The 20,711-nt window shown below is 27.4% G+C and overlaps 1 protein-coding gene across 1 annotated transcript in view; it reads left to right on the top strand.

Moving 5' to 3' along the window:
- The first annotated feature begins 346 nt into the window (after window positions 1–346).
- Window positions 347–20,711, top strand: part of LOC113388450 (roundabout homolog 2-like) — a 255,171-nt gene continuing 234,806 nt past the window's right edge. Inside the window, exon 1 of the mRNA XM_026625827.1 lies at window positions 347–425. Within this exon, the coding sequence (XP_026481612.1) occupies window positions 347–425 (79 nt within the window). The remainder of the gene's footprint in view (window positions 426–20,711) is intronic.

The raw sequence follows: 20,711 nt of genomic DNA on the forward strand, positions 1-20,711 counted from the left end.
GCCAATCGTAAATTTCGACACAGAGATCAAAGAACAAGACTATAAACACACATTGTGTGTGTATGTGTGTGTTTGGCGGTGTTCTAGTTATCATAAGAGATGTACTGTATATTCATTGGCACAAGATCAGAATTTGGAAGAAATTTTAAGGAAAAGAGAAGGATAGACAGAGAGAGACAGAGACAGAGAGACAGAGAGAGGGAGAGACAGAGACAGAGAGAGACAAAAGACAGAGAACAAACCTGACCACGCTTGACTGTGGCTCTATTAGAAATTCACTCATAAAATGGCCCAAAGTTCATGAAGATGGCACAAAATTGATATTAAGTTAAAAAAATAATATAAAATGACACAAGATTCACGGAATTTAAAAGAAATTTTAAGAAAAAGAAAGAGACAGAGAGAGATGGAAAGACGGAGAGAGGGTCTGACAGATAGAGAAAGAGAGAGAGACAGAGAGAAAGAGTGACGGAAAGAAAGAGATAGAATGACATGTAGCAAACCCGGCCACTGTTAAAAAGACACTCTTTATCTTTCCAAAATTTTATCAACATATTCTTGAAACTAGCTGTAAGTGGAATTCTGTCTTAAGGCAATTAGAGCATCGTGCCTTAAGGCAAATTGCTGGAACTTCCCGTACCAAAAAATATTATTTTTTTTTGAAAAAAATTTAATTAAAAAAAAATAGATTTGAGAAACTACAAATTTGACAAAAAATTACTTTTTTTTTGAAAAAAAAAATTTATATGAAAAAAAAATTTTTTTTTGAAAAAAAATTTTTTTTTTGGATACAAAAAATTTTTTTGAAAAAAATGTTTTCTTCATTTTGACATATTGTGGAAGATCTGAACTTTCTTTTCAAAGCAATCAATCGTACTGCTTTAACTGCATAGGGACAAAATATAAAGCGCGTAAGCGCCGCGTCGCTGTCTAACGCATAAGCATTGGTACGGAACCCATAGGAATGTTAACAAAATGTATACTTATTGATAAAATCTCTATAAAATATCTGATAATTTGATGTGCATATGTCTAATGATAATTTTTAACCGCCGAACGGCATTATTTTTTACTTTTTTCATTAGATCTCCGAAACCGCTAGACCTACCTCCATGAAAATTTGATCAATTCTACATCTTGTCAATACAAGTAAAATGTTTTTTGAATTATTAAAATCGGACGCTCCGTTCTCTTAAAAACTGAGTTACCGTTTTCGGCACTTTTTGCCCCGTATCTCCGGAACGGCTAGATCTGCCTTTGCCAAAAACTAATCAGCACGTCTCCTTATCAATACGAATCGAATGTTTTTTGAATTATTCAAATCGGTTGACCCGTGTTCCCGAAATCGTCGACGAAAATTTGTATCCGCACATACATACACACACATACACACACACACACACACACACACACACACACACATACATCCATTTTTTCTAAGGTATGCCAAAATGTTCAGAAACCTCTGAAACGTAAAGATATATAAAAATTTTCATTTTCGATTTTTTTGCGATTACTATAACTTGCCCTACGGGAAGTTAACAATTTACAAAAATGACAAAGTTCATAAAAATTAGAACAGAATTTAGAAAAATTCTATATAATTCAGAAAAATGGCCTGCGATTGATAATATAGTACCCATTTTCAATAAAAAAAGGCATACAACTTTAAGAATTCCTAAAGTAGTAACACAGTATATAAAAATGGCATAATATTGAAACAAAAGGCTAGAGTACAGAAAAATGGCTTGAAATTTCATAAAAATATGACTACATTTAAAGAAAATGGCATAAAGTTCTTAAAAATGGTATAAAAATCTTAAAGATGGTTATAATCAAATTTTATAAAAGTATTCCGGAATATAAAACTAATTTCAGACAAAAGGCATACAATATATGATAAAATTCATACTTGGCATAATATTAATATAAAATAGCACAAAAATATGGAAAATGATATGGAAAATATCAAAAACTATACTAACTACTACTCTTATAAACATTACAAAATGTGAATGAAATTCAAAGAAATTGAATTAATAGAAATAGAAACAAAGTGCACAAAAAAGGCAGAAATTTTACCAAAATGGCATATAATTTTTAAAAATTTATTACTATTAGTATCTGTAAAAAGACAATGTTTAGTTTTTTATTTTTTATATAACTTTGGTCGGAGTGCGAACTATCTTAAAGTTAATATTAAGAGCTAAAACTTTCAGAGAATTTTCTTTGATCAATTTAGAAGCATTTAAGAAATTCGAAAATATCCATATTGAGAACCACCCTTATATATATGTATATATATATATATATATATATATATATATTTACACCTATTTTTCCTTCACCTTTCCACTTCAAAAGAAAATCACAACCACAAAAAATCCCAAAGAATTCTTTTTTCTCCATAACGCTTATTTTAATCCGAAAGAGAATTCTCTCCCATTATTTTCCCTCAACAATAACAACCGTAAAAAGAAAATATTAGTGAAAATATGTTTTTTGCGAAAAAACACAACAATAACTACATAGTTCCTTACAGAAATAGAAAGAAAGAAAGTTTCAAGAAAAGAAATTTTCCTCTGAAGAAAATATAATAATAAGATTCCTTCTCCTGGTTTCGAATTACTCGACTCCAAGATAAATATAAATATGTTGGAAATTGTAGAAATATTTATTTGTTTATTTATTTTGTATATATTGTATAATGGTATTATGTTTAATGCGGTGGAAATGCGAAACGATTTGTGTTTTATAATGGAATCGGACACCAGAGTATTATTTTTCTAGTATTTTGCTTTTTAGTTTTGTAAAACTATTACTTCTGGGTAGGAAAAACATCAGGTGTTATGTAATCATTTGTTGTAAATTTAAAAAGCAATTTATATATTTTTAATTCATTTTTTCAAACGTTTCAAAATATTTATGCTATTGTTAAATTGCAACCTAACGGTTGTCCTATCTATTTTTGAAAATTTTTATCATCAGTTTTAAAATAAAAGTGAGATAAATTTCATAAGAAGTTTATAAAATTTATAAAACAGAATCAAATTTGAATTTGATATATGACATACTTTTCATAAAAGAAGCTTATACTTAATGAAATTCAGAAATTTCACAGAAAGACAAACTTCACTAATAAAAGCATAAAAAATGTGTAAGTTAAGAAATAAAATAAAAACCCTGAAATTGATGGTTTCATAAAAATTGGCTTAAATTTAACAAATGGCATAAATTTCATAAAATGGTATAATTTTTAACAAACACACAATTTTTATATAAAAAACTTACAAATCAAGAAAAGGCATTTATATGGATTTGATAAAAAATAATTAATATTAAGAATTCTGGCTTAAATTCTATAAATGGAATAAAATTCATAAAATAGAATTAATTTCTCAAGAACACAAATTTCATATAAAAATTTTACAAATCAAGAATAGACATTTATATGGATTTGATAAAAATTAGTTAATATTAAGGATTTTGGCTTAAATTCCATAAATAACATGAATTTCATAAAATGATATTAATTTATAAAAAACACAAATTTTATATAAAAAACTTACAAATCAAGAAAGACCTTTATATGGATTTGATAAAAATTATATATATATATATATATATATATATATATATATATACAATATATTTACAACTATCCTACATAGATATTAAGTAAATCTTTTGGCAATTGATAAAAATTAATTAACATTAAGAATTTTGGCTTAAATTCCATAAATGGCATAAATTTCATAAAATGATATATAAAATTTTTACAAGGCCACACAACTCAAATTTCATAAAATTCCTATGAATTCATATAGTCCAAAATAATGATGAAATCATGAAAAAACATAAAAAATAAAATTTATAATTAGTAAATAAATTACAAATGACTTCATTTTTATCATTGGCATACATTTAAAAAATTATATCGATACTTTCATTGAAATGTCATAATATTCAAAAATTTTATCATAAATTTTAATAAAAAGTTGCAAAATAATCCTGAATAAATAATGATAATGAAGTAAGGATTTAAAAAAAATGAAATAAATAAATGACTTAAATTTTATAACTCTTATTTATTTAAATTTATGTTATTATTTATCATTTTTGCTAGATGTTAATTATATTTAACAGTTGTAATAAATATTGTAATTTAAAAAAATGTAAATGGAGAAAATTCAATAAAAAGACAAATTTCACGAAATTTAAAAAAGTCAAAAATATAGCATGAAAAACATAAAAATTGCATCTAATTCAAAACAATAAATCAAATTAGCATAAAATTTCGTATACGTTCCATAAAAATTGCATAAATTTAACAAAACTTATGAATTTAATCAAAATGACAAAAAAATCATGAATATTACATATTGCTCGAAGAAATAAATAAAATTTTGAAAATTGACTAAAATTTCATAAATGGCACACGTTTCATAAAAATGACTAAAAATTCATAAAAATTACATATAAAAAAATTGGTATAAAAATCGTGAAATGTGGAATTTCTAAAAAATATGATTAGATTATATTTCAATAATTAAGCATGAATCTAATCTAATCTAATATCTAAATAAAAATCTAATAAAAATAGTACGAATTCAATGATTTTAATATGAAATTAATCAAAATTATTTAGTTAGTGCCACTGATAATGCACAACAATGACATAAAATCCTTGATAGGACAAAACTAAATACATTTTATAAAATTAGCAGAATACTTTAAAGAAATTACTTATTGTTAATTCTAAGTTAAAATTTACAGTAGAAATAAAAAAAATTAAATTTCTCACGTCAAAAACATTTTCATCCTCATTTGTCAATCAACAGCAGAAGTTCGTCTTTAGAAATTAACACGTATTTAGTCATGTGTAAAAGTCGAAGGGAAAAGGAAAAAATAAATTCTTTTATATATACGTGTATATATATATATATATATATATATATATATATATATATATATATATATATATATACATACATATATATAATTAGACGGATGCCATTAGATGCGGTTTAAAAATAAAATGCTAAGGCACCCTCCTTAGGATGAAATGGAATCACCATTAGAGAGAGATTATTTTTAGATTTTGATATTTATTTGTTATGTTTTAAGTAAATGTTACACGAAAATGGATTTGTAAACAAATAGAAATTGAGATTCTTCATTTAGGGAAATGTAAATTGAAATTTAGATTTATTTGATTCTTAATTTTAATTTTATGGAAATGGATGGAAAGTATAATTAGATGCTAAAAGTTGGGATAGAGAAATAGAATGACAAATATTTGAAAAAAACCAATAATGCTATTTTTTTAGAATAATAAATTTTATTTTTAATAAGTGATAAGCACCCAAGAACATACGAAACTAGTAGTGTATAGCATCGTGCCTTATGGTAAATTGCTGGAACTTCCCGTACCGTAATGAAATATTCGAGGAATTTTAAGCGTTTTCAAATATATTATTACTTCATTATTTTTGATATCTTGTTATATCTGAGCAAATCAAACGTAAATCATAAATTATAAAATTTATCTCCAGAACATTAACAACAATCGTCATTTCATTTCGAATACAATTTCGAAAAAAAATAGTTGCCTTCAAAATTACACAAAATTGAAAAAGTGGTCCCGTATAGTCACAGTCTAAACGCACTTGCGAATAATTCTTTGCGACATTTTCACTTATACTGTGCTTTGTTTGATGGCATTTTCACATTTTTCAATAGTTTTCACACAAAATTGGAAAAATGCTCCAGTGCATAAACAGTCTAAACGCACTTGCCTTATACATTTGTACCAGAGTGGCGCTTAGACTGTGCTTAGCCTGGGTAATTTCTTGAATTTTTAATCCGAAATTACAAAAATATTTTTTGAAAAAAATAATTAGAAACAAATTTTTTTCCAAAAACAATTATTTTGTTGAAACAAGCAGAAAGTTCTTTGAATCATTTAAAGTTAATCATAAAAAGCTTAGTTCTCTCAAAAACTGCAATTTTTTTAACATTTAGCTCTGTATCTCCGAAATGACGGGACCTGTCTTTTTTAAATAATTTTTTCTAAATATTTGGTTTTAACTTTTCAAAGAAGTTTACGTTTTGGCCAAAAAATCCGATTTGCTGATTTTATGTTTTAAGTAATTCTGAATCGAATAAATCGTTCATTTGTTATACGTAAAAAATGCTTAAATATGTGTAAAAAATGTGTTAGTTTTTTTTAATTTTTAACAGACTTTCCGGATACATAGGAGCTAAAATTAAACACTATGTGAATTAGCATGTCAACTAAAATAACGTGAAAAAAACTGCATTTTAATATTTTCAACGGTTGTCGAATAAATTAAAAAAAAACTGAACTGAAGTCGCGATTTTCGTCGAAAAATTTTTGATGCTCATATTTATAAGCTAAGTGTGTGTGAAGAGATTTTTGACCCCTCGTCGACAATTACTTAAAAAATGGTCGTTTGTTTGATGTGAATGAAATATTTCGTGGATTTGTACAAAATTAAATTATTTATAATTTGTTCTAACATCGTAATATCCGGTAACAACTCGGTATACTTTAAAACCACATTTGAAACTTGTAAAAAAACGCACGATAGAATTGTACAATATTGATGCATTTGTTTCTTATAACTTTTCAACGGTTTGTTTAATTCGAATGAATTATTTGGCAAATTTACACAAAATTAAATTATTTATAATATTATCTCATATCATAATGCCCTATAGCAACTCGGTATACATCAAAACCACATTTAAAAATTGTAAAATAAAGCACGCTAAAATTGTACAATATTGATGGTGCGTTTATGCATTTGTTTATAATATCTCTTGTAACTTTTAAATCGTTTGTCTAATGTAAGTGAAATATTTAACAAATTTTCAAATTAAATTATTTAAAATGTCTCTTAACATTATATATTTATACAGCAACTTAAATCTATACAGCAACTACTTTAATTTTACTTTTGAAGTGCAATAATATTAATAGTATCACTTTGGTTAACAACCCGTACATCTATCTGTAGTTTGTCGTGTAACTTTTAAAATATTTATTTTACATAAATGTCATGTTATACAAATTTCTTAAAAATAAAATGTGCTACATTTTTGTCTAACATTATAGTAATCTACAGCAACTCGGTATACTCAAAAATTCAAATAGAAAACGACCAGTTCTGGAAACATCAAACATGAGGAAGTGCGATTGTAGTTTATAACTAAAATTAATTATAACTTTTGAAATGTTCTCTGAAAATAAATACTGCCTTCGACAAATTTGTTCAAAATTAATGCATTAAAAACATTTTCTAACAACATATGACCCTACAGCAACTCGGTGTACTTTAAAACTTGATCAACCTAAAAGTATTGAGTTTAACATGATTTATTTGGCAAAAGTGCATTTTGTTATGAAATTATATATAGCTTCGAAACTATTTATCTAATATAATTATTATTTTATTAATATAATTTATACTGGATTCTAAAAATTTCTAAAAGGCTGAAATCGATTTCAAGAATTCAAATGCCAAATTTAACTTGCTCTCTTATTTTAATAATCATTAAAAAAAATTATAAAATATAACAAAACACTACAAATTTTTACTTGTTTTTCTTAGTAAGTTTTTCTTAGTGATTGTGTGTTATCTCGTGAAGGAAATATTTTTCCAATTTTCTGCAATCTGCAATCTGCAACGTGTGTGCAATATGCAATATGAAATATAAAATATTGTACGTACCTACTATATGGTGAAATATAATAGAAATGTGATTTGGAAATGCGAAACTATCTTCACGAGATTATTCTTCGAGGAGACACTTTGTGTATATATATATATATATATATATATATATATATATATATATATATATATCAAAGGGAATATTGAATTTGAAACAACAAACACAAAAGATTTGAACAAAAGAATCATATAAAGCAGTTTGCAAATATTATTTTTAGATTGTTTGATATTACAAGGGTACAGCAGAACAAATAGGTACACTTTTAAAAATAATACACTTATTTTAATTTAACTTTTCATCATACTTTCAATTTTAATCGTGCGAATTTGTTACCTGCCCCCGCACTACTAATAAACCACTGAAGTGTAATTATTTTGTTAATTATAATTTTATTGTTTTCAGATGCGATTTTAAAGTATACCGAGTTGCTGTAGAGCATCATGATGTTAAAAAATATTATAAATTGATTAATTTTGAACAAATTTACAGAATATTTCATTTCTATTAGATAAACCGTTTAAAAGTTATGAGAGAAATTATGAATAAATGTATGAATTCTTTAATTATACTCATCGCGCGCATTCCTTTATTATTTTTTTGTTTTCGGATACGATTTTAAAGTATACCGAGTTGCTCTAAAGCATTATGATATCACAAAATGTGATTTATCGTTTAATTTTGAAGACATTCGTCTACTATCTTATTTATGTTAGACAAACCGTTAAGAAGTTACAAGAAATAATACAAACAATCATTTAGATACATTATTTTGTTGCTCTTAACATTTTCATTCTACTTTTACTAATTTTAGAATGTAATTTTAGGGTATACCGAGTTGCTGTAGGGCATTATAGTGTTAGAAAATAATATTTAGTGTTTAATTTTAAATAAATTTACAAAATATTTCATTTAAATTAGATGAGTATTTTACAAATTACGAGAAAATTATGAATAAAAGTATGAACATGATATTACTAACTAATGAAGAGTTCTTTAATTGTACTCTTAATAGTGCACTTAATATAATTTTATTGTTTTCGGATGCGATTTTTAAGTATACCGAGTTGTTGTAGTGCTTTATGATGTTAGAAAATATTATAAAATGAAAAATTTTAAACAAATTCACAGAATATTTCATTTATATTAGACAAATCATTCAAAAGTTACAAGAGAAGATATAAATAAATGTCCCAATATGTTATTTGCACTTCGTTGCTCTTTACATTCTTTTTTCTTTTACTATTTTTAAATGCAATTTTAGAGTATACTGAGTTGCTATAGGGCTTTACTGTATTAGAAAATATTAAAGATCAATTAATTTTGAATAAATTTTTCTAATATTTATTTTTATTTAAATTGATAGTTTAAAAGTTATAATTCATATCATAAGTAAAGGCATGAGTGTTCAATCAAAATTATCCTATAGGTGGTTCATATATTTTTTATTTTTAAAGTATACCGAGTCGCTCTAGGGCATTTTGTTGTAAGAAGGATTTGTATAGAAATTAATTTACAACAAATTTGTGGTATATACTATTTTTGTGATGTCAATAATATAAAAGTTCTACTTAATTTAAATAATGTACTTTTACCAAATAAATCGCGTTAAATAAAACTCATTTTCGATAAAGTTTATGGGTATATCGAGTTGCTGTAGAGTATTGTGTTGTTAGAAAATATTGTTTATATATTAATTTTGAACAAATTTGTCAAAGACTGTATTTATTTTTAAGAAATAGTTTAAAAGTTATACAAAATTTTAGTAAAATAAACACTGGTGCTGAGTACAATGACACATGCTCCAGTTTGATATTTTACAATTTGTCGTTCTTTGTTGCAATTTTTGAGTATACTGAGTTGCTGTAGGACTACAGAATGTTAGACAAAATTATAGTTGTTTAATTTAGAATAAATATGCCAAATATTTTATTTAGATTGAACAAACCGTTTTGAAGTTACAAGAGATAAAATAGATAAGTGCATAAAAATGTTGTCAATGTAATTTTGTTATAGTGCATTTCAAATGAGAATTTTAAAGTACACAAAGTTGCTGTAGGACTTTATAATGTTAGACAAAAATGTAGATTATAATTTTAATAATTTTGGGTAAATTTTCCAAATAATTCATTCAAATTAGACAAACCGTTTAAAAATTGCAAGAGATATTAAAAACAAATGCATATGTGCACTATCAATATTGTACAATTTTACCGTACGTTTTTTTACAATTTTCAAATGTAGTTTTAAAGTATACCGAATTGCTGTAGGGTATTATGATGTTAGAACAAATTATATACAATTTAATTTTGAACAAATTTGCCGAATATTTCATTCAGTTTAGACAAACCGTTTAAAAGTTACATACATAAATGCATGAAATATACTCGTACTACTATAAGTAATTTTAAGAAAAATCTTCTACCCCCGAATCTAATATTTTTTCCTCAATCTCTCCCCGAATTTTTCCTCTTTTCCTTTCAACTTTTACACAAAAGAATGCCAAATTCATTTATCAACGAAAATAAAACAGGTGCGTTCCCTTTTTTCCCTCTTACCCTATTTTTTAGCTCCATTCAATCCACTCTCCCCTATTTTCCTCTCGATAAGATTAATTGACCTAATTTTAATTCGGGAAAAGTGTTTTGAAAAGCAAAATTAATGACGACTGGTGAAAAGTTGCTGTTTTTCCTGATGGATCCATCTGATGTGATTAATTTCGATGATAAAAACAATTTTTCTTCTCATCAGCTGGAATTGAAATGTATAAGAGAAGATTTGGTTGATTAATTGGTATAAAGGAATTATTTAATGAATCTTTTGTAACTTTTAAATGGTTTGTTTGGTGTGAATGAAATATTTGAAGGATTTGTGCAGAATTGAATTGTCTATGATTTGTTGTAATGTTATAAATACCTACAACAACTCGGTGTACTTTAAAACTGTAATTGAAGACATGGGTTCAATATCAAAAAAACGAATGAGTATAATTTTATGAATTTGTAATTGGTTTATGTTATATCTTGTAACTTGTGAACAGTTTGTTTGATGTAAATGAAATAATTGACAAATTTATTTAAAATTAAATTATCTGTATTTTTTTCGAACATCACAAAGCCATACAGAAACTCGGTGTATTCAAAAATCGCATTTAGAAATAGTACAACAACGCATTAAGGGTATCCTACTGAATCGAGTACTATAATTACATTTATTCATGAAGTCTCTTGTAACTTTTGAACGGTTTGTCTAATATAAATAAAATATTTGTCAAATTTGTTGAAAATTTAATTGTTTATAATTTATTCTAACATCATAATGCCTTATATCAACTCAGTATACTTTAAAATCGCATTTGAAAACATTAAAGTAATAAAAGAACGCTCGCGTTGAGTATAATTAAAGAATTCATGCATTCATTAACTTCCCGAAGGAGAAGTTTATGTTTTCATCAAAAAATCCGATTCGCTAATTTTATGTTTTCTCTTAGACGTTTCAAGCCATTCTGAATCGAATGAGACCAAATTTGGAAAAAGTATGTGTGTGTGTGTGTGAACAGATTTTTTGCCGTAAATCGACGTTTTCTCCAAAACTATTGGACCGATTTCAAAAATTTAAAAGCCATTCGATGTATCGCGAGGAGGACTATCGTCTCTGAGTTTTGTGCGGCGATCGGCCGGGCCGTTTCTTTGTAAATTGCAGAAAAGTGAAAAATTTTTCGTCCACGTTTTAGCCCGCAATTCTGAATCGATTTCGAAAATTCAAAAACCATTCGATAGATATTGGTTGGGAATCGTGCTGATTAGTTTTTGGTAAAGATCGACTGGGCCGTTTTCTTGTAATAAAGTTTTTAAAAAAAAAAATTCGAAGATTTTTATGATTTTTTTTTGACGTTAGATACCATAGTTTTCTAGGTCATACTAAAATATTACGGTCCTACGACAACTCGTTTAGCTTCAAAAATTCGTCAAAGTTTGCAAAAATTGGTTTCGTTTTATTGACATTTGTCAAAATGAAATCTTTGATCGACGTTTTCTCAAAAACGTCTTAACCGATTTCAGAAATTTAAAAGCCATATGATGTATTTCGGTGAGGACTATCGTTTGTCAGTTCTGTGCGACGATCCGCCAAGCCGTTTCTTTGCAATTTGAAAAAAAGTGTTAAACTTTTCGTCCACATTTAAGCTCATCCTACCGAACCGATTTTGAAAAATCAAAAACTGTTCGAAAGATATCATTTGGGAATGATGCTGATTAATTTTAGGTGAAAATCTACCGAGCCGTTTTCTTGTAATTAACTGTTGAAAAAAAAACTTAAGCCGATTTTTATGGATTTTTTTTTAGTGATATATACCATGGTCTTATAGAAGTTACTGAAATATTACGGCCTTACGACAAGTAGTTTAATTTTAAAAATTCGTCAAACTTTGCTAAAATTATTGTCGTTTTTTTTAAGTAGGATTGAGGAAGTAGATTATTTACACTTTTTTTTTTGATCAAATCGATTATTTACACATATCGGGAAGTTCATGTAATTTGCCTCAAGGCTAAATACCAAACCAACTAGTTTACTCTTTCTCTCGTAACTTGTAAAATATCCATCTAATCCGAATGTAATATTTGGCAAATTTGTACAGAACTAAATTGTTCATAATATTGTCTAACATCATAAAGCCCTACAGCAACACGGGATACTCTAAAATAACATTTGAACATGGTAAGAAAAATAATGCAAAGAGCAACGTCCAGGAAAAACATAAAATTAGCGAATCGCATTTTTTGATAAAAACATAAACTTCTCCTTCGGAAATGCTGATATTTTTCCAAAATTTTCACAGATGGTTCAACGTCATCGTCTATTTACAAGTTCTCTAAATGTTGTTACTAAACCTATCAAAAAGTGTCAAACATGGTCTTTCGTCCTATATCTACTATCCTGAGTGCATTTTAAGTAAAACCGTATGACGGCCATAAATCAATCGTCGAAACGTTTGATCTTCTAAGATCTTCCAAGATGTAATGGAAAAGATGAAAATAGATTCGACTAGAAATTGTCTCGGTGTCGTTTTATAATCGTTTATGATATTTTTACAAAGTGGTAACGACTACCAAAAAAAATCCAGAAATTGGATTTATGGAGTATCGGGTTTCATTGAATTGGAAGTTAATTTCGAGATAATTGAGAGTTAATTATATAATTACCTTTAATTAATCAATTTTGAATTTAAATGAAAAACTCAAATAGGATAAAAAGTATCACATGTCCTTTTTCTGGTTCTTAATTACCCCCCTGCCAATTTTCAGCTAAATCGGTTCAGCCGTTCATGAGTTATAAGTGTTCTAACAAACACAATTCTCTCTTATATATGTAGAATTAATTAATTAATTTCTCTTAATTTATATTAATAAACTAGTGGTGTATGGCATCGTGCCTTAAGGCAAATTGCTGGAACTTCCCGTACCGTAATGAAATATTCGAGAAATTTTCAAACGTTTTCAAATATATTACAACAAATATTGTAACTATTATTATTTTTGTTTAAAATTTAAATCTTAAGTCATAAATCAATTTATCTCCAGACCATTAACAATCGTCATTTCATTTCGAATTCAATTTCAAAAAAAAAAAATAGTTGCCTAATTTGCACAAAATTGAAAAAGTGCTACGGTATAGTCACAGTCTAAACGCATTTGCAAATAATTTTGTGCGACATTTTCACTTATACTGCGCTTAGCTCGGTGGCATTTTCACATTTTTCAATAGTTTTCACAAAATTGGAAAAGTGCCCCAGTACATAAACAGTCTAAGAGCACTTGGGTAAACATTTGTACCAGAGTTGCGCTTAGACTGTGCTTAGCCTGGGTCATTTTTTGAATTTTTAATCGAAAATTACAAAAATATTTTTTGAAAAAAAAATTATAAACAAAATTTTTTTTCCAAAAGCAATTATTTTGTTGAAACAAGCAGAAAGTTTTTTGAATCATTCAAATCGGACGCTTAGTTCTCTCAAAAACTACCATTTTTTGCACATTTAGCTCTGTATCTTCGAAATGGCGGGACCTGCCTTTGCCAAAAGTTAATAGACGCTTCTCCCTATCATTACTAATTGAATGTTTTTTAGATCATTCAAATCCGATACCCCGTTCTCTCAAAATCTCGATTTCTATTTTCTGTTCTCTTTGCTCCGTATCTCCGTAACTGCTGGACCTGTCTTTGCCAAAAACTAATCAGCACATCTTCCTTTCAATAGGAATCGAATGTTTTTTGAACCGTTGATCCGTGCTTCCGAAAACGTCGACAAAAATTGTATCCATACATACATACACACACACATACATCCAGTATTTCTAAGGTATGCTAATATGTTCAAAAACCTCTGAAACGTGAGGAAATGTAAAAATTTTCAATATCGATTTTTGACGATAACAGTAACATCCCTTTCACAAAATTAATAAGGACTTTACTGACAAGCAAACTGAACTAGAATATTAAATGAAAAAGAACTCTACTAACGAGCAAACAAAAATAAGACATAAAATCAAAAAAGAATTCTATTGACAAGCAAAATGAAATATCATAAATTGAAACAAAATAGACTCTACTAACAAGCAAACTGAAAGGCAATAAAACTAAATAAAGCAAATTGAAATGCCATTAAATTAAATAAAGAAGAACTCTACCAACACGCAAAATAAAATAACATAAAATTAAATTGAAAAGGACCTCTACTGACAAGCAAACTAAATTGCCATAAAATGAAATAAAAAAGAGACTTCACTGACAAGTAAACTGAAATTTCTTTAAAATAAATAAAAAAAACTTTATTGGCGAATACACTGAAATACTAAGACATAAAATATGAAAAAGGGACTCTACTGTCAAGCAATCTGAGACATGAAATGAGAAAAGAACTCTACTGACGAGTAAAATGATTTAAAAGATAGGACTTTATTGACCAAACTTAATATCGACTTGTGTAAAAACTCTTAATATTTAAAGAATGACTCTTTACGGATCAGAGACATGGACTCTAATAAATGTCTACAGAAGCCATCTGCTAGATTTTTGTGCAGAGAGAGACTCTAGTAAATATCTACAACTAAACATCTAGCCTAGCTTAATATCTAAATAAAATAGAACTATAATATTACTTTCAATATATAATTTTACAAGCCAATGGAGAAAAATTAGGCAACTATTTTCTCGAAATTGAATTCTAAATGAAATGACGAATGAAAGTTACAGTATTTGTAATAATATATTTGAAGATGTTTAAAATTTCTCGAATATTTCATCACGGTACGGGAAGTTACAGCAATTTGCCTTAAGGCACGATGCCATACACCACTAGTTCATTTCTTACCATAGTCAGTTCGATCCTCTCATCCTTGTTAAATTTTAGTTCCACCCTGTCGAAACCTTAAAACATTTTAAACCAGACCACCATCCCTTCTCCGGATTTAAAACATTACACTTTCTAAGGGTTCCGTACCCTCATCCCTCACTCCTTTATTTCCATTCTTGTGTTATTAGAGAAACGTGTGCGGCTTTCCTTTTGCGTTTTCGACACGAGAAGGGTTGAACCGAAAGGGATGCAGAAAACGAGTATAGCCCTTAAGGCGACGTCTATGAGTTGACTTGCGAAATTATAACGATTATTTTGCACATTTACCGGTTTAAGGGTAACTGAAAAGTACAGTCAACGAGGAATTTTAGGGCAAAAACTAGGGTAATTAATCCCTTTACAAAAAGACGTCTTGGCTGACTTTAAATTCTAACCATTTTTCTAATTTTTTGTTATACGATTTAAAATTTTCAGGACTACATAAACTTCTCTTTCTTAAATATTATTTTAGAAATCCAAAAACTCCCAAAGGAAGCTAAATCTAAGATTTTTTTTTAAATTAGAAAGAAACGTCTCAACTAATTTTGATTTTTCTGACCTTTGACTCTTCGTTAAAGATTTCACCTTGAAATTCAAAATTATTAGAAGATAAAAAATACAAATATCAAGTTTGAATAATGAAATATCGCAGAATGATTTAGGATTTTAGTCAGTCCTTGATTTGCTTGTTAATGGAGTCCTTTTCACTTTTTTACAAAGCAGTTTGCTCGTCAATAGAGTCCTTTTTGATTTATTTAGTTTCACTGTTTGCTCGTCAGTAGCGTCCCTTTTTACTTTTTTGGTCTTAGAATTTGCTTGTCAGTAGAGTTCTTTTTTACTTCTTTGTATATTTAAGTTTGCTCGTCAGTAGAGTCCTTTTTTAGTTCTTTATATATTTAAGTTAGCTCGTCAGTAGAGTCCTTTTCTAATTTATTTCATATTTTAATTTGCTCAGTTGAGTCATTTTTCAATTTGTTAAGTAAGTTGCCGTTTAATTTCCTCATTCGTAAAATTCACATTTCTCTTGTATAATTTTAATTTTTTTGTTATTAAAGTCGCTTTTGCTCTTATTGGCTTTAGTAAAATCTTCCATTTATCTGTTTGGTCATCAGTAGAGTCCTTTCTGAGATTTAATTTGCTCGTTAGTAGGAACAATCCTTTTTCTGTTTCTATTTGATTTTCTTCTCGAGTTTGTTCATCAGTAGAGTTGTTTTTTCAGACAATATTCAGCTCGTCAGTGGAGTGGATCTTGTCCCTAAATAGACATCAGTAAGTTTTCTTTCAGACAATATTAAGCTCGTCAGTAGAGTCTCTAGCTTTATTCTAGATAGAATCATCTAGTTTGTACATCAGTAAAGTTTTTTTTGGATATATGTCAATATTATTTGTCATATGTCAATTGTTAATAAGTAAAATCTTGTTCTAGATATTTAGTTTACTCGTCAGTAGAGTTCTTCATTTATTTCTCTGTTATTATAGCTTGCTTATCAGTAGAGTCCTTTTGTACTTTTTTTACACTTTGCTCAGTGTAAATGTAAACAGTAAAGCCCTTTTTCTTCTTCTCATATACATATAAAATTTAATCACATCTTGTATACTCACATACATAAATTCACTTTCTAAATCATAAATCATAAATATTAAAAAATAGTCACAAATAATATTCAACCACAAAAACTTTTTTTTATCTATATAATCAACTTATCAATCACGAACACAGCTTTTACATATACATTTTTCTTCCCACATCTAATTTCGTTTTTCATTTCCCTAATTCGCGTCCAATCACATTTTGCCGCTCCCCACTCCTTTCCGCCATGTTGCGCTCTCTTTTGTTGCACCGGAAAAACTTCTTTTATGCGTTTCCAGTTCTATTCAACTCTACAGGTCGTACGACTTCTATTCAAAGACATTTTCAGGGGTTGAAAATCTTTTTGGAAAGAGTAGTTTATATATTTCCCAGAAAATTAGACTTGATCATGTTTGAAGTCATTTTGAATCGTTTTACGCCAAAACTGGAAAAAACTCTGTGTTAAAACTAAAACTTGCAACATTTAGTTGAATTTGTTAAGCAATTGTCAGTTTTAGCAAGTTTTTATGCAATTTATATTTTTTGAATAATTTTGTGATTGTTTGTCCAATTTTGTTATCTTTTATTTAATTCTGTGATTGATTGCTTATTTCTGTGATTTTTTATTCATTTCTGTATTTTTTATTTCGCGTTTTTTTCATTTTTACGATTGTTCATTCATTGTTCAATTTGACAATAGATTTTGTGAATTTATTCAATTTTGTGATTTTTTATTTAATTCTGTAATTTTTATTCAATCACGTGACTTTTTATTATTCTGTGATTGCTTGTTTAATATTGTTATTGTTTATTCAATATTACGGTTGTTCAATTTTGTGACTTTTTTAATTTAACTCACATACATTAACATTTTTCAATCACGTAATTTTTTTCAAATATGTGATTGTTTATCTCGTATTGTGATTGTTCAATTTTGAAATTGTATGTTCAATTCTGTGATTTTCAGTCAAGTTTGTAATTTTCTGTTTAATTCTGTAATTTTTATTGAATCACGTGATTCTTTTTGTTTAATACTGTAATTTTTATTCATTCATCTTATTATTTTTTATACAATGTTGTGATTGTTTGTTTAATTTTTCTATCATTTATTCAATATTGCGGTTGTTCAATTTTGTGACTGATTTCAAATTCAGTGATTTTTATTCAAACACGTGATTATTTTTTCAAATAAATTAGAAAATTACAAAATTGACTAAAATATCATAAAATGGAACATACAATCACAGAATTGAACATCCACAATATGGAATAAACAATCACAGCATTGAAAAAATCACGTGATAGAATAAAATCATTGGATTACAATGATACAATTCTGTAATTGATTGTTTAATCCTGATTGTTTTAGGGCTATGAATTTAATTCAATACTTTTTATTCAGTCACGTAAATTTTCCAATCTTGTGATTTTTTATCCATATTGTGATTGTTCAATTTTGTAATTGTATGCTCAATTCTGTTTTTTTTTTTATTTTGTGATCATTCTATTAAATTTTGTGGAACTTAATCATTCTGTGTTTGCTTATTCAATATTGTGATTGTCGAATTTTTTGATTTATGATAAAGCACGTGATTCTAATAAACTTAATTAATTATTTTGTGATTACTTATTCAATCACATGAGTTTTCCAATCCTGTGATAGTTAAATTTAGTAATGGTTTGTTCAATTCTGTGATTTTTAGTTCAATTCTAAAATTTGTTCCAAATTTTGTGATTTTTGTGACCTATTAAATTTTATGATTTTTTCTCATTCAATTTTGTGCTTTTTGTGCAATTCTGTGATTCTTATATTCAATTCGGTGATTATGTGTTTCAATTTGTGATTTTTTTTACTCAATTCTTTAAAATGTTGTTAAATTATGTGATTGTTTATTGGATTCTGTGATTATTTGCTAACTGCTATGTTTCTTTTGTCAACCTTGTGATTTATTAGATAATTTTGTGATTTTTTTGTTCAATTTTGTGATTATTTCATTCAATTCTGTGAATGCTTGTTTAATTACTTATTTTTTAAGTATTTTATAATTTTTTGTTTTAAAACCAATTTAGTGATTTAAAACCATTTTATAATCATTTTATAATTTTGAGATTATTTTTTTGAAAAAATAAAATCTCAAGGTTTCCAACCCCTGTCCAATACAATCTCCCAAAGAAATCCCAAAGAATGTTTTGTGTATTTTCTGCAACTCCATGCTTTTTTCAGATCAAATTTTTTCCCTCTTTTTTATCTTGATGAACTTTGACATCCCACTTCTGTTGCCCCTTTCATGTGTTTTTCCTATCAAAGAAAAAAAAAGGTTTGCAACGCCAGCAACTGTTTTAATATCTTGATCGAACAAACCAGGACGAGGACGAGGCAGACTAGAGATAAAATATCACACAAAAGGACGTTTTTAGATGATTATAAAGGATTTTTTTGAATGGAGAAGGATAAGGGAATGTTGTTTAGCCTATTGGCAAGTAGTAGAAGGATTTTATACGGGTTTGAGATGAGAAAATTTAAGGGTTTTAGGGTAATTATAAGATTTGTGCATGGGTGTGTTTTGAAAATTTGTCAGTTGTCAGGTGTTTGAGGGCGATTTTGGGGTATACCGAGTTGCTGTAGGGCTTTTTGATGTAACAAGGATTTGTAGCTAATTAAATTTTGTATAAATTTGCTAAATAATTTATTTTAATCAGACAAACCGTTCAGAAGTTATGGCAAGAATTATAATCAAGTGCATAAAATTTTATAGCAATACCAAATGAATGTTATTTTTGTTGTGTTTGAGAGCGTTTTAAAGATATACCGAGTTGCTGTACGGCCTTTTGATGTAAGGAAGATTTATAGATGATTCAATTTTGTAAAAAATTAGCCGAATATTTTATATGGATTAGATCGTTAAAAGTTACAAGAGATATAATAAAAGAATATACGAATGTGTTTAATAAATTTGAAAAGAGGTCTCAGCATAGAGCCTCGAGGAACTCCTAGATCTATATCTTAGTTAAAGCAAAATAAGTTTCGCATGACAAGGTCATATTTTTTGTAATTCTTTTGAAAATCAAATAATTTATTTTAATTAAAAAAACCGTTCAGAAGTTACGACAGTAATTATAAACAAGTGCATAAGATTTTATAGCAATACCGAATGAATATTATTTTTGTTGTATTTGAGAGCGTTTTATGGGTATATCGAGTAGCTATAGGGCATTTCTATGTATATAGAATTTGTAGATAATTCAATTTTGTGAAAATTTGCCGAATATTTTATATAATTTGGACACACCGTTTAAAAGTTACATGAGATATAATAAGCAAAGGCACAAATGTGTTAGTTAAATGTGAAAAGAGGTCTTAGCATACAGCCTAGGGGAACTCCTAGATCTATATCAAGTTTAAGGAAAAATAAATTTTACGAAATTAAATCATACTTTTAGCAGTTTTTTGAGTTTCCAAGACATCTTCAAACTTAGATTTTTTGTTTTCATATTGCCTTACAGACTCATAGTGCACACTCAAGTAACATTACGCCCTAAAATCAATATTATCATCCCCTTTAACAATAAAACTCGTGTTAAATCTCCGACAACACATGTTTTAATCTCCGAGAGGAAAATATTTTTCTTTTATTATCAATCACAGACAAACGAACAGATATCAATACCATGTTTCTAATGTAACAAAGCGTCATGGATTAAATAAATACGGTGGATGGAGATAATCTGAATAGGGGACTTATGTCTTAAATCTGAAACAGTATTATTGAAAATTATATTGAAGTATAATTATATAGAATTCTAGAATATTTGTTTGTTGCTTTTTATTAATTAATATTGTTATATGATTTTATATTTATTTAGTATCCATATGATGAAATAAAAATCAATTTTTCATACGTTCTTTTACAAATATTGATACTTTGCCAGAAGACCTGATTGCTCTTGTTCTTTTCCCTCTACTCTAAAAGTATATTTACTGACTTTTGGTTTTCTGTC

Source organism: Ctenocephalides felis, unplaced genomic scaffold (genome assembly GCF_003426905.1).
Source record: "Ctenocephalides felis isolate EL2017-DRISC unplaced genomic scaffold, ASM342690v1 CF-g0.4_SCAFFOLD_03572, whole genome shotgun sequence".
Taxonomy (NCBI): Eukaryota; Metazoa; Arthropoda; class Insecta; order Siphonaptera; family Pulicidae; genus Ctenocephalides; species Ctenocephalides felis.